The 22,376-nt window shown below is 44.1% G+C and overlaps 1 protein-coding gene across 6 annotated transcripts in view; it reads right to left on the bottom strand.

The window, feature by feature from the left end:
- DAPK1 (death associated protein kinase 1) overlaps nt 1-22,376 on the bottom strand; it is a 211,257-nt gene that overhangs the window by 50,778 nt on the left and 138,103 nt on the right. For all 6 annotated transcript variants that reach the window (XM_050760947.1, XM_050760945.1, XM_050760946.1 and 3 more), the window contains 15 exons: nt 21,003-21,141; nt 18,865-18,994; nt 18,650-18,698; nt 18,533-18,559; nt 17,904-18,056; nt 17,507-17,552; nt 16,317-16,406; nt 14,906-14,998; nt 12,342-12,461; nt 11,799-11,897; nt 10,957-11,055; nt 9,498-9,596; nt 8,268-8,465; nt 6,633-6,830; nt 1,196-1,294 (listed from right to left, as the gene is read on the bottom strand). In XM_050760947.1, the coding sequence (XP_050616904.1) occupies nt 1,196-1,294; nt 6,633-6,830; nt 8,268-8,465; nt 9,498-9,596; nt 10,957-11,055; nt 11,799-11,897; nt 12,342-12,461; nt 14,906-14,998; nt 16,317-16,406; nt 17,507-17,552; nt 17,904-18,056; nt 18,533-18,559; nt 18,650-18,698; nt 18,865-18,994; nt 21,003-21,141 (1,639 nt within the window). The remainder of the gene's footprint in view (nt 1-1,195; nt 1,295-6,632; nt 6,831-8,267; nt 8,466-9,497; nt 9,597-10,956; nt 11,056-11,798; nt 11,898-12,341; nt 12,462-14,905; nt 14,999-16,316; nt 16,407-17,506; nt 17,553-17,903; nt 18,057-18,532; nt 18,560-18,649; nt 18,699-18,864; nt 18,995-21,002; nt 21,142-22,376) is intronic.

The raw sequence follows: 22,376 nt of genomic DNA, 5'->3' as shown, positions 1-22,376 counted from the left end.
CCCTTGCGGAGTACTTGGTAATAACTCAGCCTGCAGAGAAAGCACAGAGCTGGGCGCCCCCCGACTGCACAAATCAGACCTACTACTTCTGGGGAGGGAATGACATCCCGATAACATGAGTGCATTCAGGGAGGCGACATCCTAGCCCCAGCGGTCAGCAAACACTTTCCGTCAAGGGCCAGGGGAGGAGGTGTTTGGGCTCCGTGGCACATATGGTCTCTGTCACAGCTGCTCAGCTCTGACACCTGGCATGGAAGCTGCCAAGGCCAATACAAACCTTAGGCATGGCTGTGTCCCAGTAAGACTTCATTTACAAAAACCAGCAGTGGGATATGGCCTGTGGGCCACGGTTTGCTAACCTCTGGATGATCTCCAGGAAATGAGGCTCTCTTCCAGCCTCGGGGCCTGAGCTGGGCTGACACATTAAAGCACCACTTGGTCTCCTCAGAGAATCACCCTCTGTCAGCAAAGCTCTAATCTGTGGGCCCAGGACTCTCCCACACAGGCTGGATGGTCAACCTACTCTCAGGCCGGCAAGTACCCGAATGGTAGTATTTCACTGCAGCCGTAACATTGCAACCATACCTCATTAGCTGATGCATTTTCCTTCTTGAGTATTTCATGAAATGTGAATCAAACGGTTTCCTCAGCAGGGAGGTGCTAGGTCTGGCATCGGGAGCAGGGAGTGAGGGAACTGAAGAAATCTCACTTAAAATACTCCACAGGCCTAAAGCAAAGCCTGACTCTTTACGCAACTCCTGCTTATGGCACCCGGCAGTCTGGTCTTGGGCAAATATGGGGACTGCACCCAATACTCACTGAGGATTCTTCCTCCCCCAGCTCCTTCTAAAGGGCAGGGGGTCCAGTGCCCTGGGGCAGAGGAGCATTTAGGAAGGGGAAGTACACACATCCCACAATGCAGGGGCCCTGGTGTGTGACTTGGAAAACAAAAAGAGCAGAGGGAAGCAGCGGAATCCCTGGCAGCGCAGGGTGTGGTGAGATGAGAAGAGGAACATTAAGGAGACATTAGGTTGGGCGTGTGTGGGCGAATGTCTGTGTTACTGCGGCGGAGGAGTGAACAGCAGCCTGGCTGCTTTAGAATGCAGAGTTGCCATGCAAGCCCTGTCCCTCCTGCCCTGGAGGCGCCAGAGGCTCCCAGCAGCTCCCTCCTGCACCAAGCCCTGTGAGCACTCACTGTGGTCAGCGCCTCCACGCTGGCTCCCATCAGACAGAGGTACCGGACCACGTCCAGGATCCCGTTGTTGGCCGCGAGGTGCAGAGGCGTTCGTCCGTACTGGGAAGAGAGAAAAAAGGTCAAAGGTCGTTCTTCTCATGCAGTTGCTGAGGATGACATTCCCGAGACACAAGGTTAAGGAAGGGGTTAGGGCCCACCAGAAAGAAGGAAAGAGCCATCTCCCTTCTCCTGAAACTTGCTCTCCACTGGGGCAGGCCAGCCAGGCAGACCAGTGCTCTGCAGTTAAAAGAGGAGCTTCAAAATACAACTTCAAAGATAACTGAAGTAAGTTTCCTGCTGTGCTGGCCTGAAGGAGGCAGGAGCCAAGGGCTCAAGGCCCAGAGTTCCAGCAAGATCTGCACCATAGATCAAATGTAGACACAGCCAGGGAAGAAGATACACGGAAGACAGATATTGAAGACATCCTAATTAGTGAAAATCCCAGGACAAGCCCATAAGCCCTGTTTGTGCCTGTGGTTCCCAAACTATGTGCCAAGGTAGCCCAGGGAACTGCACTGAATTCATAGGGGTGCCCAGGAATATCTAAAGTTTTTGATAAGAAAACTGGTTCTGAGACCAGGTGAACTACTCGCTTGAAGTGGTGCAGAGTGTCATCATTAGACTGCACCACCCTGCCTTCCATGACACCATGTCTCTCACAGCAGGGGGTTGGTGGCTGCCCTGGGAGGAATCAAGAGTCTTGAGGAAATCACTGTGGACAGGATATGAGGCCATATCCACTCTGAGTCCAAGGTTTCAAAAGTGCAGTGCACTCATCACATTGTACGTAATGTGGTCGTGGAAGAAGGAAAAGAAAATATTAGTTTTCTTTCTGTTTATATGTATTATCTTTCTCAGCTGCTGCTAAGCTGTTAGGACATAAGTGGTTACTAAGTTGTTTGGAATGAACAGAAGTGTTAGGGATTTCTTTTGATCTAGGAGAACCGTGAAAAAATAATTACTGAAACCCTGAGGATGTTGGGAACTGAGAAAGTTTGGGAATGTCTTTTTTATGCTATGTATTTTTAAATATCAGTTTTTGTTATACAGGTAACACATGCTCTTTTTAAAACTCCAAGCAACCTACAGAAACATATAATACAAAATAAAAATCTCCCTTCTCCACTCCCCCCTTTACTCTCAAGCTCCCTGGCTCAGAGCTGTCCCTGTTGTAACAATTTGGTCCATTTCCTCCCAAGCTCGTATCTATGAATCCTCAACAGGAGAGAAATAATTTAAACAGCCGAGATGTGGTCATAGCCCACCTTCCACTCTGTCCCTTGCTTTGTCCATCTAACAGTAGATTGGGAACACCTTTCCATGCCTGTAGCAGGAGGGATCACATTCTGAATGCCTGAATTGCATCCACTGCGTGGCTCTCATGATTCATTCAGCCACCGAGGGTGGACGCTAAGCAGCCTCAATTCCCGGCTAGTGTAAACACTGCTGCAGTGTGTGACACGCTCATATTTCTTTATTATTATCTTCTGCAGTAATGCAGAAAGCAGATATTAAGCTTTCAAGCGTCCTAGAGTTCACATGAGAAGGAAAAGGGAAGGTTTTGAAGACTGGGTGAAATGTTTAAAAGATGCAATATAAGGGAGATGGAATTTTGGTTGTAAAATGCACAGTTTTATAGAAGAGAAGAAAGCTGAGGAAGAGAGTGTGATGAAGAAAACGGCAGAGGAAATGGCCACTGTTGAAGGGCCCAGGTTGGGACAGAATGACACCAAACCCCTTACCTAGCCTTAAATTCCAGTTCTGCCACCACCTGGACCCAATGTCTCCAGCTTCATTTTCTCCCTTCCCCATAACCCCCTCCCTAAATACCTACCCCACACCCGCTACGTGTCAGTGATAGCCCACAGCAGACACACTGGCTTCCCCTGGTGGAAAACAGGCTTCCCTCTTCTCCATCTGTCAAAGCCTCGATCATCTTAAGTGATCACCAATGAAAAGCCTTCTCTGATTTCTTTAATATCTGAATTGTTGCTTCTGTGTTTCTGGAGCACCTTGTGCCCAACACAGCAGCAATGACAACATGAGATGCGGCTACATCTGAATGTGAATGTGTCTAAAAGCAGCCTGAGGGCAGAGCCATTCACCTTGGCATCTACTAGTTCCTCCCTCCACGCTGGGCACAGTGCAGCCCCGGAAGGGGATAAACACCTGACAGGCAGCCAGTCCTCTCTCATCCTCCCAGAAGCGTGCGTGTGCACAGCGTGCCTTCTGTCTGTCCTTAAGGGAAGTACCAACTCAAAGAGGGACAAATGGGTAATGGCCATGCATTCTGCGCAATCTATTTCCTTTCCTTTCCGTGCTCTCTAACACGGCCAGTTAAACAGCCACTCTCCTGATTTCCATACGAGAAGGAGGAAGAATGCAGAAATATCTCACTGCGTGAGCATCAAACATAGCAACGAGGTCCTGTCACACACTGGTGACAAGGTAGGATTTGAATGGCCATTTTTATTTCTGGAGGAACTTAATCCAGATAAGGAAAAGGCAAGACCATGCAATGAAGAAAGAGCAACAGCCTCCTTGTGGCATGGGGGTGCCCCTCCACACTCCCAATCGGTTACTTGAGTGTGTCTCTAGAAAGCTGGATGTGCTTTGGTGGGAAACAATGTCTTCTGTTACATACCTGTGCTTCTTTTAAGGCCTTCTAAAGCCCCCATCACCTTTCCTTTAAAAAAAAAAAAAAAAGGCAAAACAAGCCTGACAGCAACCCTTCTGAAGAAGCTGAGACCCCCAAAGTCAGGGTGTGCTGATGATGGGAGTGTCAAAGCCAACCCGGGGAGCCTGTCTGCGGGGATGGAGATGCAGAGCTTGTGTGCAGCCAGCACCCTTCTGTCCAGGCAGGCTCTGAATTACGGGTCTGAATTATGCTGCTAATTCCAAGGGGTTGAAACTGGAACTGATGATTTTCACAGCAGCTGAGCTTCACTCAATGACAAAATCGTCTACAGAAGGCCCTCTATGTACAGCTGCTGTGCCACAGACAGTGATTATGCAAGTTCCTGTCAGCATTTGTCGACTTTACTTATAGATATTTGCAGCCTGAAAAATGTGAGACTTTTCCAGTAAATAAGCCAGTGGTTTTAAAACACGAAAGTCTGGGACTGTGGATTTTTTAAAGAGTGTATTTAACAAGTGAAGTTGTGCATTTAGGTATGGAGTGAAACTGGGAAGAACACCATTCCCTGTTTAGGTTAGGGCAAAGAGGTATCTGCTCAGCTCCTCCTCTCCCCCTCACAAGGGGAAAGTCGATTCTACTTGCTGCACACATAGTAGGCCCCTGGGCGCACAGTGGGAATGTCTACAGGGAGTCAAATAAGTGTAGATGTCCCTTGAAGCTGCTTTTGATTCATTTGAAGAATCCTAGAAGGAAACCCAAGGTCTTGATGCTACTTCATACTACATTTGGCTTTTCCCCTAAGCCACTTACAGAACTGACTTGGCAAGATTAGAATGGGACAAACTAAGAAAGCAACCAGCAGCTAATGGCTAAAACCTGGGATACTGCCTTTCCACACAGTGTCAGAATGTGAAATTACCAATTTCAATTTCTGTTTGAGTTAATCATATAACATGCAAAAGGAGTAAGTTTACATAAAAGTATAATTTTCCAGCTGTTTCAGATATTCTTTTTTTTTCTGAGACGGAGTCTCACTCTGTTGCCCAGGCTGGAGTGCAGTGGCGCGGTCTCGGCTCACTGTAACCTCTGCCTCCTGGGTTCAAGCGATTCTCCTGCTTCAGCCTCCCAAGTAGCTGGGATTACAGGCATGCACCACCATGCCCAGCTAATTTTTGTATTTTTAGTAGAGATGGGGTTTCACCACATTGGCCAGGCTGTTCTTGAACTCCTGACCTCGTGATCCACCCACCTTGGCCTCCCAAAGTGCTGGGATTATAGGAGTGAGCCACCGCACCCGGCCCAGATGTTCTTTTACCTCCAACAAACCATACTAGAATCCTACTGGCATTGTATAAACCACTGATAAACATTTCCTGAAATTAAAAAATTAATTGTACTTGGACTTCATTTTTAGCATAATCGTAACAGCATAATGCTCGTCTTTAATACAGCTACACGGCCAAAAAATCACAGGAATCTCCGATAGTCTATGTTGTTTGGTAATGAAAATCTATATGGGATTCAGAGAAAAGGGAAGCTGGTGGCTAAAATCTAGAAGTCAATATTTTTTATGAACCTAAAAGCACAATTATTTTCATTTCTCCATTTTTCACCAAATGATAGCGTCTCTTTGGTCTTACCACATTTATTTAGCACAAAAAAAGGTACTAGGAACTTTTGCCCATAAACTCTCAATGTGGAAAGCTAAGAAGAAAAATATAGGGCCAGGTGTGATGGCTCATGCCTGTAAACCCAGCACATTGGGAGGATGAAGCAGGCAGATCACCTGAGGTCAGGAGTTCGAGACCAGCCTGGCCAACATGGTGAAACCCCATCTCTACTAAAAATATAAAAATTAGCAGGGCGTGGTTGCACAGGCCTGTAGTCCCAGCTACTCAGGAGGCTGAGGCATGAGAATCGCTTGAACCCAGGAGGCAGAGGTTGCAGCGAGCCAAGATTGGGCCACTGCACTCCAGCCTGGGCGACAAGAGTGAGACTCAAAAAAAAAATAAATAATAAATAAAATAAAAAAGAGAAATACAGTCCTGGGATCAAATCTTAATGTCCTTAGACATTTTCCTGAAGACTTAGTGCTCTAGAAAGATGTTAGAATTTTACCATGAGCCTCTCTGATTCCTCTACAGAGCCTCATGCTCACACGCATGTACACACACACACACGATTTCCATCAGTGTACACTGAGTTATGCAAAAAGCACTTATTATAGTAATTTTGTTTATCTATGAAATTATTCAAAAGTCACATGTAAAATGCAACTTAAGATGGCAAAACCCCATAAAAAAGTACATGTCCATATAAGTAACATTCACTTTCAACAACAAACACATGCAGATAGAAACTTGGCCAAAATCCAGGATCAGGTGGGAGGACACAGAATCAGGACCTGGGATCAGGCAGGAGGACACAGAATCAAGACCCACAATTGGGTGGATGGACACAGAATCAGGACCTAGGATCAGGTGGGAGGACACAGAATCAGGACCTGGGATCAGGCGGGAGGACACAGAATCAGGACCCAGAATCGGGTGGGAGGACACAGAATCAGGACCCAGAATCGGGTGGGAGGACACAGAATCAGGATCCAGGATCAGGCGGGAGGACACAGAATCAGGACCTGGGATCAGGCGGGAAGACACAGAATCAGGACCTGGGATCAGGTGGCAGGACACAGAATCAGGACCCAGAATCGGGTGGATGGACACACTTGGAAGCTGTAGGGATCCTGTGCTCTGTGCGTACCTTGTTTGAGATGTCCAAATTGCAGTTTGCTTCACAGAGGGCCACCACAATAGGCACGTTGCCATCTTTACATGCCACGTGGAGGGGAGTATTGCCATGCCTGTCTTGATAATCGACGAAACACCCTTGGCTGAGGAGAGTCTTGATTACTTCCATCTGACACCGTCTTACAGCCAGATGAAGGGCAATGTGTCCATCCTGGAAACAAACCCCAGAGATCATGAGAGCTTTACGCTTGGGCATGTGGCCTCCATCTCTCCACCTTTCCTGCCGCCACTGAGTGAGGTTTAATTGGCAACAAGATCACTACTAAAAGGCCTAGTGGAGGATTTAAATGAAGAATCCTATAGCAGACTCCTACAGCGGGGTAAGGACTGGGAGGATGCGGAGCTTTACATGTTCCTCTCTAAATAATCACAGCCTAAGCTGACACCAGCTTGATCCATTTAGGCTTTGGCAGTACAATCAGATAGAACATAAGTAATTGTTGATACTTCAATGGCCTCTTTAACCAAAGCATTTGTAAAACACTTTTAAAAACATTTGCCCAGCAATCTTTGCCAATTTCCTAAATAGAGAGCCTATTATTTTACTTTGCACCAGGAAAAATGTGAAAGTATTGTGAAACAACTTGCTCAAGGGCTGTCATACAAATGAGAAGCAGATTTAACATGTCTAACCTCTGCATCCCGTGAAAAACCAGCCTGGGCCTTCATTCTACCTATTACAGAATCCCTGATGAATAGGTGTGTTGAGTTTTAGGAGCTGGTGGAGAGTTCTGAAACATTTCTAAAACTTTACTGTGCTAGGGTTTCTCAGCCTCAGTGCTACTGGCATTTGGGGCTGGGTGATTCTCTGCCGAGGGGGGCTGCCCTGTGGGCTGCAGGATGTTTAGTAGCACCACTGGCTGGGATCGATGAGACGCCAGTAGCAACCCTCATCTCTAGTTGTGACAACCAGAAAGTATCTCCGGACATTATCAAACACCCCTGGGGGCAGAGTCAGCCTCCATCCCCCACTCAGAACCATTGCTCTATACCGAGAAAATAACTTCACAAAGGGCAGATATTAAATCAACTACAGAAACCCAAATCTAACTGTATATAGCAACATCACAGCCTTGTTTTAAGTACAGAGCACAATAAAAACAGATGAGGCTGAATTTGTTTAATTAAAAACATGGAACACCTGGTCTAGCATCGAGATTGCCAGACAAGTAAGAGTGGTTTATTGTCTTTTTACAACACAGTAGATGATAGAAATAAGTAAAACATCTATTTCTTTGTTCATCTAAAAGTTAATAGTGTGTTGCCAGTGTTAGTCCTCAATGAGAATTGTCTCGGATTCAGTGAACATCACTGTACCTGCTCTAAAGCTTTAAAGCTAAAAATTATTTAGAGCCCAAAGTCATTTGATCAATTCATGAATTTTGTTATATGCCACAAATTAATATTAATTATTAAATACAATATAGAAAAGTTCACAGAATCTTTGGAACAGAGAAGAGAAGGGGTAATTACAGTTTGCTGCATTCAAGTTTGTTATCTTAGGGAAACAAACTGAGGAGTCCTGTGGTCCCTCTAGACCCCTAGATCACTTCCCAGTGCGTATGAGTCTTCCCCTATTATAAGGCACCTTGTCGCAAGCATTAAGGTCGGCTCCATGTTCGGCCAGACACTCCACGATGTCGTGGTAGCCCCTGGCAGAGGCTGTCAGGAGCGGCGTCTCTCCTTCTCGGTTCTTGATGTTCACGTTACAGCCGGCTTCACAAAGGGCTTTGGCCACAGAGTAATAGCCGTGCCAGGCAGCACAGTGCAGGGGGGTTTCTTCTTCCTGGTCAAGGAGACAAGTGCAGAGAGGAGGAGAAAACAGCAATGAGAAACAAAGTGTAAGCAAGGTGAGAGTCCCTGTCAAATTTGGCAGAAATGCAACCAAGGCAGCAGAGGGAAAGAGCTCATAGGTACTGGAGTGAAATATTAATCTGGAATGAAATAACATGAGTGTGAGCCACCAGCATTAAGAGGTAGATCTGATGTCTCTCCTTCATTTGTTTTCTTTCCTCAACACTTGTGTGTTTGATGAATTTGGCTTTCTCAGCATATGACTGACAATGGACTTTCGGGAGCCCGCTGAAACCATCAGCCCTGCTTCTCTGAACAATACAGCCTTCATGCAGGTGCATTATAGCCTCTTTCTAATAAGTGCCTTGCTGACTTTATCTGAAACTGCTAATAGTAGGTGAGCACTTCCCTGAGCATGAATTCTTCCAGCAACCTTGATGCCTCTAGCTTTCTGTCATGTTTACAACACAAGGTGAGTGGTAACAGTATTGTTGCTTTGGCTAGAAAGTAATTAGGAGAGCCACACACAAGTCAAGGGAAGTCCTTACAGACTGGGAGGCCTGTAGCTTCAGGATCAACATCGTTAGATACATAAATGCACCGATGAGAGGCCATCCTAGAGCGGTGGTGACAAACGTGGACTCTGAAACCAGACTGTGTGTGTTCAAGTCCCAGCTCTACCACTTCTGAGCTTTGTGAGCCTGGGAAAGTTACAGAAACTTTCCCTGCCTCAATTTCCTCATCTCCAAAATGAGAATGATAATAGTAATCCATCTCATAGGGCTGTTCAGCAGATTGAATGCATGAATGAATGAAGTGGTTAGACCCGATCCTGGTATCAGCACCTTGCACACCTTAGCTAGTACTTCTGTTTATGAGTCCCTACCCTTTGAGTCCTTGCCCTCTGTAGTGGAAGACAGAAAATCTAGCTTGGATAAAACTCTAAAGGCCCCGACTGTACCATCTGGCTGCCTGTACATTCATGTATAGAGCAGAGGAAGGGAGGACGTCAGCCACGACCCACCTTGTCCTGGATATTGGGATTGGAGCCGAAGCTGCACAGTAACTGAGCCACGTCAGCATGGCCGTAGCGAGCCGCCACGTGGAGGGCTGTCTCTCCAGACTGCAGAAGAAAAGGAGCTGGTGATTCTGAGCCACATCTGAGCAGGCTATGGAGACCAGAACCCAAGGCCTACACCCAGGCCTGCCCGGTTCCACCCACCCACCTCGGGCAGATGCCCCTATAGTGGCTAGGATGGGGACCTGGGGTTGGGGCGTCCACCACACAGTCAGTATTAAGCCCACACACTTGGCACATCCTGTGAAGTGCAAACAACTCAGGAGAAGGCTCTCCCTTTTCCATGATGGCTGTTCTCAATCTTCTTTATGTACTGACACTTCTAGCTGTGTGATTTTCTGCTTTTTTAAACACAACATTCTCTTTACTACTGGGTTCATCATTCAGCAGTTACTTAAATGAACTATTTTACTTATTAACAAGCTTCTCATTTCATTGCCTATGATTAGAAACTTATTTTCTTATATTCGCAGAGATTTTCTCAGAAATTTTAAAGACTATCACTATTTGCCCATGTAATAACTTTCTGTGAATTAGTAACAGGTGCAAATCCTTTAAGATACTTTACTTCTATCCACCCCACAGAAAATCATCAGCATAAACAAATTTTAAGAAGACAAAACAAGATATATGGTTGCCACCTTCCAGATAACTGCCATAATAAATGTGTGTCTCTGATAGGAATGTTACCCCTCAGATACGGTGCAGTGCACAATCCATGCAACTATGTGTGGCAGCTTGACTAAGCATGTTGAATTAGTCTGCCAGTACTGGAAGCAGAGAAGTGTTGTACAGTAGAATAAATAATGGATGAGTAGGTAGGAATCCCAGGTTCAGGTTCCGGCACAGCCAATTAATTCACAGGATTGTTGTGTGAACTTAATGAAACACACACATATGAAAAGAAGGTATCTTGATAAGTCAGTAACTTTTATAACACCATTGTGCCAAAAAAAAGCCTTACTTTATTCTTTATGTGCATTGTCTCATTAATATCTTCTAGTGTCTGTGATTGTCAGGTCAGCACTATCAGCCACTTCAGAGAAGAAGAGAATAGGAGAGATCCGCTTAAAAGCACAAGGCTGAGTCAGGAAGAAAATCAAATCGAGACCAAGGGTCTCTGTCTGGTTGTCTTTCTACTAGAACTTTGAGGTGTTTAAGTTATGGGGATTATAATTCAATGTGTGCGTATTATGGCAACTACCTAGAAGATTTTGGCTTAAGGCTGATTTCAATATTAAATCAAACCACAGGCAACAAGAAATTTCCAATTTAAATTTTCTGCTGGTGAATTTTGGTGCTGATTCCTTTCCTTTGGGTCCCGATGCACATGGTAGGCCAGCATCACTCTCACATGCATCCATTTACTACCTCCTCAGGTTCCTCCTAAGAGAAGTGGGCTTACCTTGTCTTTCACATCCAAAGGGCATTTGTTCTCACTGAGAAATTTCAAGGTATCGACGTGGCCATGCCGAGCAGCCCAGTAGATGGCATTGGACCCACCCTGCAGGAAAATCAACCTGGGGTCACATTTCTAAAAAGCTGACAGCGCCGGATGCATGCATCCCTCAGAGTCACTGTATTTCCCTTCCTGCGTGATGACAAACCCCAGAGGAGCAACTCCCCAGAGGAATGAAGCCCTCATTCTCTTTTACACCTTTGACAAATGTACCATGTTACACAAGATGCTAGCATTAGGGGCACCTGGGTGACGCAGATAATGGAACTCTTTTGGAACTTTTCCAACTTTGTTTTGTAAATCTAAAATGATTTTGAAATAAACAATTGTTTATAAACAATTGTTTTCTGTTTGTAAACCCTCATCTCCCTCTCTGGTTAGGACTCCCTTACTGCAGGGGACCGGATCTACTCCACTTACAGCTCTGCTGACGTCTACAGAAGCACGCAAACACATTTCTGATGAGAATAATTAGCTAATAAAACTTTTTCATGTTTGGCATCTAACACTGTCGAGTAAATGTGATCGGTAAGAAGGAAAATCTGGGTAGTGTATGAAGAAATGCTGATGTCAAGCAGCAGCGCCAAGGGGAGGAGAAATGATAAATGTTTGCCTCTCTAATGCATGTGTCAGGCTGTACCAAGCTGTTGAAAAAGCAGCTTATCTTCCTTTACAGGAAACTGAGAAACAAGTTAGGACATACATTTTTTTTCCTCCGTTACCCCGATAATTAAGAGACATTTGATAATACTTTAAAATTCAATTCATTTCAATAAAACGATTATGACCTTATCCTGGATATCGATTCTTGAGCCTCTTTTAATGAGCAACTGTAGTATTTGAATATTCCCACAGCCAGCAGCAATGAGTAATGGAGGTGTCCCGTGCTAGAATAGGCAAGAAAAAAAATTACTAATTTTCAGGTTTGGTAGGAAAGGAAAAGCCCAAATGATGATTGCTGTTCCCACACACCTTCCCCTGTCTCAACAGACATAGAGCTACTGCTGAGTGGCAAGAAGAGAAGACAGGTAGAAGGGTATAAAACCTTTCCTTCCCCTTTTGGATTCTCATCGGGGACATTTTCATTAGCAGGATGAAAAGATCTAAAATTTCATGGGTAGACATACAATATGTGAATGAAGGAAGGTCCTCAATGCAAAAAGACCCTATTTGTAACTCAAATCACTCTCTAAACAGAAGTGATTTTCCCCACAGTATGGAGCTTCCAATTGGAAGGGAGAATGGAGAAGCAGACGGCGTCCTTCCCTTAATATGGAAGGGCAAGGTCACTGTGACCCACCCCTCCACTATGCTGCAGAACAGAACCAGACCTTGTTGGGTTGGTTAACATCATAGTTGGACAATGAGCCCAGAAGGTGCTGCAGGCCTGGGACGTTGTCATCATTGATAGCATGGATGATGGCTTTCATCACAAAGGAGTCTTCCTCATCCTTGAGAGAGACAGCCAAGATGGAAACAGAGTTACACTGCTAGCCATGATTCTCTTACCAACATAAAAGAAACCTGTGCTCACTTGTTAACAGGGGAATTCAGAGGAAACTAAGCCATTTATTCCCCAAAACCACACAGTCATGAAGGGACCTAGGAGGGAAATTTTTGCTCCTTCCATGTTGCAAACGAACACTATTTACTGTTTACCTGGGCTTTAATGTTATCTGCAGTATAGCCCAGAGACAGTGTCTGAGATCCAGATTTCAAATGATGATGATGACAAGTAACCTTTTGTGTTTATCTTAAGAATCTGTCAAAACACAGTTCCTAAAACCACTGTGAAAATCTTTAGGTATAACATACTCTCTTCCTGGAAAAGGAAAAAGAAAAACCTACTGAAGCAAAGAAATGATGCCTTTGAATAAGATATTCTCAATTTGGAATGTTTCCAATTACAGAATTATTTTCTGATCACTTGTATTTCTTCCATCACTATGTATAGAATAACATGGCAAAATTCTCTGAAAGTTGGTCCCAATTACAAAAAACAAAACAAAACAAAAATTTAAAAAATAGGCTCTAAATAAAGAAAACAAAGGCTAGAAATCAGAAATCTGATGCATTTCTAATTACAAAGGAGAAATAACCAGAAGAGTAGTGAACAAAAACTTGAAAAATCTTTGCCACTCTGTCAAAATTCACATTAAAACTAAGGAATCTGCTAGAAAAATCCTAAACAAAATTTTTGAAATGATAAACATATAATTATGACCACTGGAATTTCAAATCTGGAAAAGTGAATCTAGGGATGCTGAATCTCTGCTTGTGGGGGAGAATGGAGAAAGCATGTCTCTCCATCTGCTTTCTCTTCTCTACAGATCTGAATCCAAACACTTTCCATGTGGGTTTTAGTAATATTTGTATAAAATGCATGTTTAAGAATGCCACCGGTTTTGCTTTTCTATCACAATTCAAGTCAATGACTAAGAGGCATTTACATGAAAGCGCAAGTCAAGAGAAATGGGGAAAACAGAAGGAATAAAGCAGATTGTTATGACTCACCCTGTGATTAGAATATGGAGATGAGGGAATCTGACCTCTGGGAGGTATCTTTCCACCTGGAGCTCCTACACGACCCTTGGTCCCTCTCCTACCCTAAACTTTTCACTGTGACACATGGATCATCTCCCAGTTGAATATACAGTGACTTCAATTTGCAATCTTTAATCATTCTCATTATCTTACTTAGAGTCACAGTTTTTATCTTCTTGCTGGTTGCACAGCAGCCACCCTCTAACGATTCCCAAACAAAGCCTCCTCTTCTCTCTCTTTTCGCCCTAACCTGCTTCTCTTTTGTTTTTTTTGTTTTTTGTTTTTTTAAAAAATATCTCCAATCCCATTTCACTCCACAAGGCTAGATGTGGAGCCTCAGTGAAGCTACTACCTTAAGGGGAAAAATGGGGAGCTGGTGTCTGCAATTCCCACCCTGATGTACTCGGCTCCACCGGGGAAATGCTGACTGTTCAGTTACAGGGCAGGGTAGTTCCCACAGGACAACCATGGCTGCCTCGTCTGGAGTCCCCTTCACCTCCTGACTTAACAAAGGCCCATTGTTTGATTGTCAGGGGAAAGTCTTGTTGAATTCGGAGGCTTCTACTCATATCTGAAGAGCTTATCTATGATTAGGTTTCAGTTTGGATTAAGGGGGAAGATAAAGAAAATAAAGGCTAGAAATTGGAAAATGAATGCATTTCTAATTACGAAGGAAACATAACTAGAGAGTATTGAAAAACAAATTTGATAAATCTTTGCCACTTTGTCAAAGTTCATATTAAAACTAAGAAAGCTGGAGTTATTCTCAAGGGCCTTGGGCAGTCAACACCAGGCCAACAATGCAAGCGGGTTAGGCCTTCTGGTCTGCTAGGAGACACATCAGCAAGCAGCACTGCACTCTCCCTGATTCTCTGGTGCGTGTGTGTGGGAAGGAGGTGGCGGTTGTCTGTCCCTTCCGTGCTACTGTTAACCAAGATTCTTCTATGTCAGCGGCAACAGTTCATGCAAATTAGAATAAGCTCTTTTCTGCTGGCTAGCCTCTCTTTTACCAGAATATCAGTGAGTGTGTCTCTGCGTGTGTGCATTTGCTGTGCGTGTGCGCGTGTGTGTTGGGGGGTGGTCTGTGCCTACGTTTGCATCAAGGTGGAGGGTAGTGTTAGAGGTATGGGGCTATGAGAGGGGACAGCACCATCCAAATCAAAGAGAAAAAAAGAGGAAAGAAGCAAGAGGGTGCATAAATCAGCACCCCCAAACCCCTCTGAGGGGATCAAGAATAGGCTTGCCATTTCCACAACTTCAGGTTCCTGGGAGGTTGAACGAATAGGACAGCTTGGACATTCTGAGTACCCAGTGCTGAGAAAGGAGCACCAGGGCACACGGGTTTGCTTACCAGAGTATCGTCGCTTCTGGCAACACTCATGTTACTTCTGGACAGGAACGACCTGGATAATCTTTGGCACAGTGATATCAAGCGAACGGATTGCTTTTTTTAAAAAAAAAAAAAGGAGGGGAGGGTGAGGAGAAAAAAGGTAGGGTGAGAGGAGGAGAGACAGCTTATGTAACAATTGTCAAATGAGTACAAACGACAAAGCCTTTGAAATCGTGTTCACAGGCATGAGCACACACTCTCCCAGGTGGGCAATCCTACAGCGAATTGGGTTGTATTTACTTCGAGAGTAATTTTAAAGGTCTTATAAATCAAGACAACAGGATATAGAGATTCTCCTTCCATGTTTCATTATTGAACTACAGAGCTGGACACCCCACATCCTTTCTCTCTCTATATTTTCTTCTCTGCTCTTTGGAGAAGGTGATTTGACCCTTGCAGGTCCCCCCTTAGAGAAGCACAGAATGCAGGGGCCTTGCTCTGTGTCCTTTGTGCCACATAAACAGTGATGGTAGACAATGTAATGACCAAAACGCGACAGCTGATGGAAGTGAACAGCTGGGGGTCCTCTTAGTCTACAGAAAAAACATCTCTGCATTTACTCTCAAAGGCAAAAGTACAGTTAAAGAATGAGAGTGAGAAAGAGAAATGTATGGTTGCTCTCTCTCTATTTTAAGCCTAATTCTAAGGACTTTTTGAGAATCTAGTGCTGTGGTCTTCCTTATTCCTACCACAGCACCCCAAAATTGGTAGGTGTGAAAACGAGGTACATTTCTGGCCCTGAGCTGGGAAGACATGGTAGGTACCCACTTCCTCTGGGTTTGACATGACCCTGGGCACAGGAAACCATCCCATCACCTTCTTAGCCCTGAAGTGTGATTTCTTCCAGGATGTCTGCAATGCCTTCCGATCTATGTCCCACCCAGGCCCTGTGGAGGCCATCCACACTTAGGAAGGAGAAGAGGCCACCCTGCAAATGCTCATGGCCCCACCCCACCCCCACTCCAACCACTCACAGATAAAGGCAGGGCTGAGAGACCCACTTACACGAGCTACAGCACAAATGTAATCTCATGCTGCTTACCACAAAGAATGAACCTATTTAAAATGTGGCTTGTAGTATTAGAAAAAGATTTCACTATAATTTTATGGTGCTGCTATAAAAATTTGCATTGAGAATGGTTTCGATGGAAAAACTACAACAGTACATTTAATGGTATGAGTTAAAGTGACTAAAATATTGTTTTTGCTTGTTTTTGAAAATAGAGTAATGGTGCAGAACACTACAGATGGATTAAAAAGAGGAAAGGATGCATTTTCCATATTGCCAGTATCAGAGGAGACGGACCCTTACCACACACTGCTCTACACAGGAAATAGAATTTGTTAATCCCTCCACAACAAACAATCTTACTTTCCACTTTTTCCGGGCTGCAAACTTCTTGAATTTCTCCATGTTTACTGCTGATGCTTTTCTACTAAGTGCCTGTTGTGTATCTTTAGGCTAAAATAAAAATCCAAGAAAAAAAATTAAAGCTCTCAAATTACGAAAATGTGTTATATGACAATTTTTTGAAACATCTCCTTATTCAGGATGCTTACGCATTCGCCTTACTAAATTAGCACAGGAGTTGGGATAACATGGAATATCTAGGCATCTAGTCTTAGCGGGCTCACTCTTGTATCTGAGGGTTTCGTATCATCCATAAACACTGGGGAGAAGTAGAGCTTGGGGTCAAACTAAATCATGACTTTCCACACTGACAGTTTGGGAACGGCAATATTCATGGTGAGGCTATGTTATGAGGCATTCGAACTTGGGTATCACCAAGTAATGTAGAGCTTGGAGGGATCTCAGAGGTCAGCAAAGTTAGTTTGGCCTATAGCAGGAGAATTCCTTGTACTGTATCTTTTTCAGTAGATGCATTTAGCTTTTATCTTCCACCTCTGGGAGGAGGAGACACCACAGCTGGCTAGGAGAGCCCAGGTAACCGCTGGGAGCTTGCACAGCAAAGCTATTTGCCCCCAAAGCCTGTTTCTGTGATGTTCACTTCTTTGTTTCATGATTTTATTCTGTAACTATCATCCTTTACCACTCCTAATCCTTTCTGCCCTGGATTGAAGCAACTTTAATCCAAATGTCAATCAGGCCAGGCAGGTAATGTAAAGGTGTAATGTTCCAGGGGACCCTGTTCCCCAGCACCAAGGTGCCTGTGCCACTTCCCAAGGCCATGTGGAATGAGGGCTCAGTGTCAGCAGATCTTCAGATTTCCCAAGAGAAGCTGGAAATCCAGATTTGATTGATATTTACATGCTGGAATCAACATAAAATTTTAAATATACTGTTTGGGCCAACACCCCACACGTCACTCCAAACATAGTTGTTGAGTGGGCTTGACCTTTTACAATCCTGCTCTGTGCTGGCTTATTCCTCTTTCCCCACCTCTGGGATTATTAGGATTTTCTTAAAATATGATGCAAATAGCAAACTTAACACTCCAGGTGTGACCTGAGGTTAGCAGTACTCTAAGACACACGAATACCAGGGTGCCCAAACCAATCACACAGAAAGTGATCTAAACAGTGAAGTAATGTGCAACTCACCTTGATCCAGGGATGCTGCAAACTATCTTGAATTGTCATTCTCTTCCTTGAGGGGAGGGGGAGAAAGGAAAAAATGCTGTGACCATAGCAGCAAATACTAAGGTTGTTTTCCTGCTGGCTGGGCCTGCCGAGCAGACACTCTGGAAAATGCAGTTCAGGGAAGAAAGCCAAAAACGACATCGGTCTTTTTGTGATTATTTCACTGTGCCTGCAGGGACCGACTGAGCGGGGGCAGAGGGCCCTGCTTGCATTTTCTGAAGCGCTTCACATGGCATGCTGCCCTTTGGCAGATGAAGCAAGCAGGGTCTGAGAAACGCGGCCCTGTGTATGGAACAGGCACAGGCTCTGGGCTGGCTGAGGCCGTGGCCAAGCACCTTTCAGGAACATGGACACTCACTTTGGATCCTTGACCAGAAGTCTTCTTATGAAATCTTTGGCTAGGGCACTGGTATTACTGAAGTATTCATCCTCAAATTCATAGTTGACAGCGGACACATTTGCTAACGTTTCTTGCTTAGTGTCTCCAAGAAATGGGGAAGCCCCACTTAGGCTGTTAAAAATAAAGTTGGGCACAGAACATTAATGATGACCCCTTGGTGTTGTCATTTTGCTCCTATAACATCTGGAGTGTGGAATAAGATTATAATCTGGTGCTTGAATAATCACTTGAGAGTTTGATTATATTTCATAGGGCTTTAACTGTCAGGACCAAAAGCTTCAGCTTTGTGCAAAAGGATTCACTTAACAAGTTAATTTGGAACAGCATCTGGTAGTTTACAGGAAACCTGTTTTCTCGGCAGTGATGGACAGCTATGCTTTCTTTCTACAGTTTCTGATGACTCATTTCAAATTAGGAGAACACGTTTAATTAGTATAAACTAAACATGTTTTGGGGGTGTAAAATGAATATGTTTACATCAAAAGCATGCATAAGCTGAAGAGATCAACACAGCACATTTAATGGTTAATTAAACCTATGGTCTCATAGAAGAGAAGAGAGTATGAGTTGTGAATTCTGGTACTTACAGGATATAGGTTATTACCCCGATACTCCTAAAAACAACACAAAACAAACAAAAGAACACATCAGGAGAATAGTCAAATAAATCAGAAAGAAAACAACACCAAGGACATACTCCTTACCACATATCTGCCTCAAGACCAAGAGGTTCATAGTTGACTATCTCAGGAGCTAAGAGGAAATAAACACTCATTTAGCTTGGGAGGAAGCAAACTAACCAATTCTATCTTCATGCAACAACCAGGAACACGGAACGGGGAAAGAATCTTCCAGCAGGGGAGGTTTGCCAGAATAATGTTTATGAGATGTAAACGACCACAGGAGCAAAGGAACTTACCGACAAACTCTGGAGTCCCAAATATGTTTTTAAATTCATTGCCAAAGTCAATTTTATGGGCCAACCCAAAGTCAATGATCTTGATCCGAGGTTTGGGGACATTTCTATCCAAAAGCATTATGTTCTCAGGCTTGAAAAAAGAGAGAAATAAAAAGCTATGATACGTTATGCTGAGGACAAGATGGCAGAACAGTTCTTCTCTTCCCACCCCCAAAAGGAGAAAAAAAAAAAAGGGCCAAAAATTAGGGAAGAAAGGGTGGTTGAAAGAGTACACCAGGAAAAGAGTATACCAGGGTGGTTGAAAGAGTACACCAGGAAAGAGTATAGCAGGGTGGTTGAAAGAGTACACCAGGAAAAGAGTATACCAGGGTGGTTGAAAGAGTACACCAGGAAAGAGTATAGCAGGGTGGTTGAAAGAGTACACCAGGAAAGAGTATAGCAGGGTGGTTGAAAGAGTACACCAGGAAAAGAGTATAGCAGGGTGGTTGAAAGAGTACACCAGGAAAAGAGTATACCAGGGTGGTTGAAAGAGTACACCAGGAAAGAGTATAGCAGGGTGGTTGAAAGAGTACACCAGGAAAGAGTATACCAGGGTGGTTGAAAGAGTACACCAGGAAAGAGTATAGCAGGGTGGTTGAAAGAGTACACCAGGAAAGAGTATAGCAGGGTGGTTGAAAGAGTACACCAGGAAAGAGTATAGCAGGGTGGTTGAAAGAGTACACCAGGAAAGAGTATAGCAGGGTGGTTGAAAGAGTACACCAGGAAAGAGTATACCAGGGTGGTTGAAAGAGTACACCAGGAAAGAGTATACACAGAACCATTTTCCTAAGGTTCTGTGTTCACCAATGAGAGGAGGGGCAGAGACAAAACATTGTGAAGAAAATGTCAGTGTATCTTTAAAACATTTTAATTAAACGTATGTAGAGGTGATGTCTTAACTCTAATGACGAGAAAAAATCTGCAAGCCAGCTTTGTACAGAATTCATAGGGTATATCTTCTTATTTCAAGAAGGAAATACATGTCTTGCTCTAGGTTCTCCCTGAAGCAGGCTTGAGACAAGGAGGGGACACCAGGAAACACTTGGTAGGGGAAGGAGATACAGGAAACAGAAGGAAGCTGCTATGAAGTGTCCTATCAAGGTGGGGGTAACTAGGGGAATGGGAGACGAAAAGGAGAACTCGGTGTTATTCCAATTGTAGCATGAGGGAGCTGGGGTCTTTATCTCTCTATCTCTCCATCCTCCACGGCTGACAGCTGCTTCTGTGGAAATTTTTCTTTTGCATTTCCAGCTCCCAGGGCCACAAACAAGATGCCAGAAAGAGTCACAGGTATTTGCAGCAAGCCCTCTTTTAGGTTGTATATGAGTGTGTGTCTTTTCACATGTTTGTGGGGCCGGGGGGACATGAATGGGACACTGACAGCTCTGCTACAAAAAGAATGGGGACAATCCTCCCTCCTCTGAAATCCTGTCCCAGCTCTACGGGTCTGAATCATCTCCTCTGACAGAGCGCACACTGCTTTACCAGACCACTTCTCGCTGCCTTGAACTGGAGCTTCTCACCATTGCCACTTCCTGTTGCTCCTGTTGTGTCTTCCCTTCCCAAAGAGACCACACCTCTATCATGGCTGGGAGGACGGCTTACACGCCGTTTCATCTCCAACTACGTCCTGCATCCAGCCAGGCAAATGCCCCAATTAGCCAATCTGAGTTTGGTTTGCTTGCTTATTGGTGACAGAGTCAGGCCACAAGCCTTTGCATCACTCAACACATTTTCTATCTTAACCTGCCCAGAGCCACAGAAGGAACCGGTGCCAGTCACTGGCTGCTGGCTCATGTCCCAGTAGCCAAGAGCAGCCCCCTTACTAAAAAACCTGGTTCCTAAGACCCCTTGTATTCTTTACCAAGAATTCCAGAATGTAATCAATTATCATTAAGCCTCTATCCCACAGAAAGGTTTGCCATCCCAGTGGGAGGCATGTATTCTATGCTTGCTGATTTATATTGATAATTCTGTTTGTTAAACTGGTACAGGAAAAATAATGTAACTCTTTCAGATGCCTCATTTTTTCTTAGCAGAGAAACAACCAAGGCTGTGATCTGCACAAGCTTCTATCTGGCTTACACTTTGAAACGTACCTTAAGATCAAAGTGGGCGATTTGAAGGGAGTGCAGGTAGTAAACACCATTAAGAATTTGTTTGAGAAATTCAGTTGCTTCCTCTTCAGTTAAAGACTCCTTTTCAGCTAAGAAGTCAAACAGCTCGCCACCTGCAACGCTGAGAACCGGGAAGCAGAGGTTATTGGTGACAATTCTGTTTCACATTGATTCCTTCTCTTATAGACTACTGGTGTGCTCAAACATCAGACAAGAAAACAGCATAAAGACTATGCTGAAACCACCAAGCATGGAGTCAGAATTCTCTGTGCAGATGGTGGACAATTCTACATTCAGACACATTTGGGCTCGAAAGCACTTGGGAACCATTTTCCTAAGGTTCTGTGTTCACCAATGAGAGGAGGGGCAGAGACGAAATGTTGTGAAGAAAATGTCAGTGTATCTTTAAAAACATTTTAATTAAATGTATTTAGAGGTGATGTCTCAACTCTAATGACAAGAAAAAATCTGCAAGCCAGCTTTGTACAGAATTCATAGTGTGTATCTTCTTATTTCAATTAGAGAGTACCTGAAAATTTTGTAACCTGCATGTTTAATTAATTCTTTAAAATTCAAATTCACAATATATGGTCTGATAAGGGTTTTTTCCTTTCTTGTTTAGTATTGGTTTGTATGTAAATACTAACACTTTATAAAAATCAATTTAGTAGCCCGGAGTGATGGCTTACACCTGTAATCCCAGCACTTTGGGAGGCCAAGGTGGGCGGATCACGAAGTCAAGGGATTGAGACCATCCTGGCCAACACGGAGAAACCCCGTCTCTACTAAAAATACAAACAAAAATTAGCCGGGCGTGGTGGCGCATGCCTATAGTCTCAGCTACACGGGAGACTGGCAGAAGAATCGCTTGAACCCGGGAGGCAGAGGTTGCAGTGAGCTGAGATCGCACCACTGCACTTCAGCCTGGCGACAGAGAGAGACTGTCTCAAAAAAAAAAAAATACATTTACAAAAAAAGCAAAATGTATGTGGTTGGTTGTGGATTTATTTAGTTTGTTTCTCTGTCCAGACTGCAAGTGGGTGGAGGGGAGTGGTTGGCACCTCCCACCCCAGCCATTGGCTCCTGCTGTATGCCCCACTCCCTGCACAGAGCCAGGCACACAGCAAGCACTCAAAACTTCATCAGGTGGATGGATGAACAAGCTCCCCTAAAAACTCCACGGTAGCGATGAATGGCAAATAACAGGGAAGTTTTAATAAGAGTTTTTATAAGTTAATCTTTATCAAGTTTAACCATATATTCACAACATAATAATTAAGTGCAATTATGCACAAACTGCTGTATTCATTATCTTTCTTAGGGCAACAGCACTCCCTAAACATTATACCTTCTGCA

The sequence above is a fragment of the Macaca thibetana genome, chromosome 15, assembly GCF_024542745.1.
Source record: "Macaca thibetana thibetana isolate TM-01 chromosome 15, ASM2454274v1, whole genome shotgun sequence".
Classification (NCBI taxonomy): Eukaryota; Metazoa; Chordata; class Mammalia; order Primates; family Cercopithecidae; genus Macaca; species Macaca thibetana.
The sequence above is the reverse complement of the archived record's forward strand: the minus strand, read 5'-3'. Positions and strand labels throughout refer to the sequence as shown.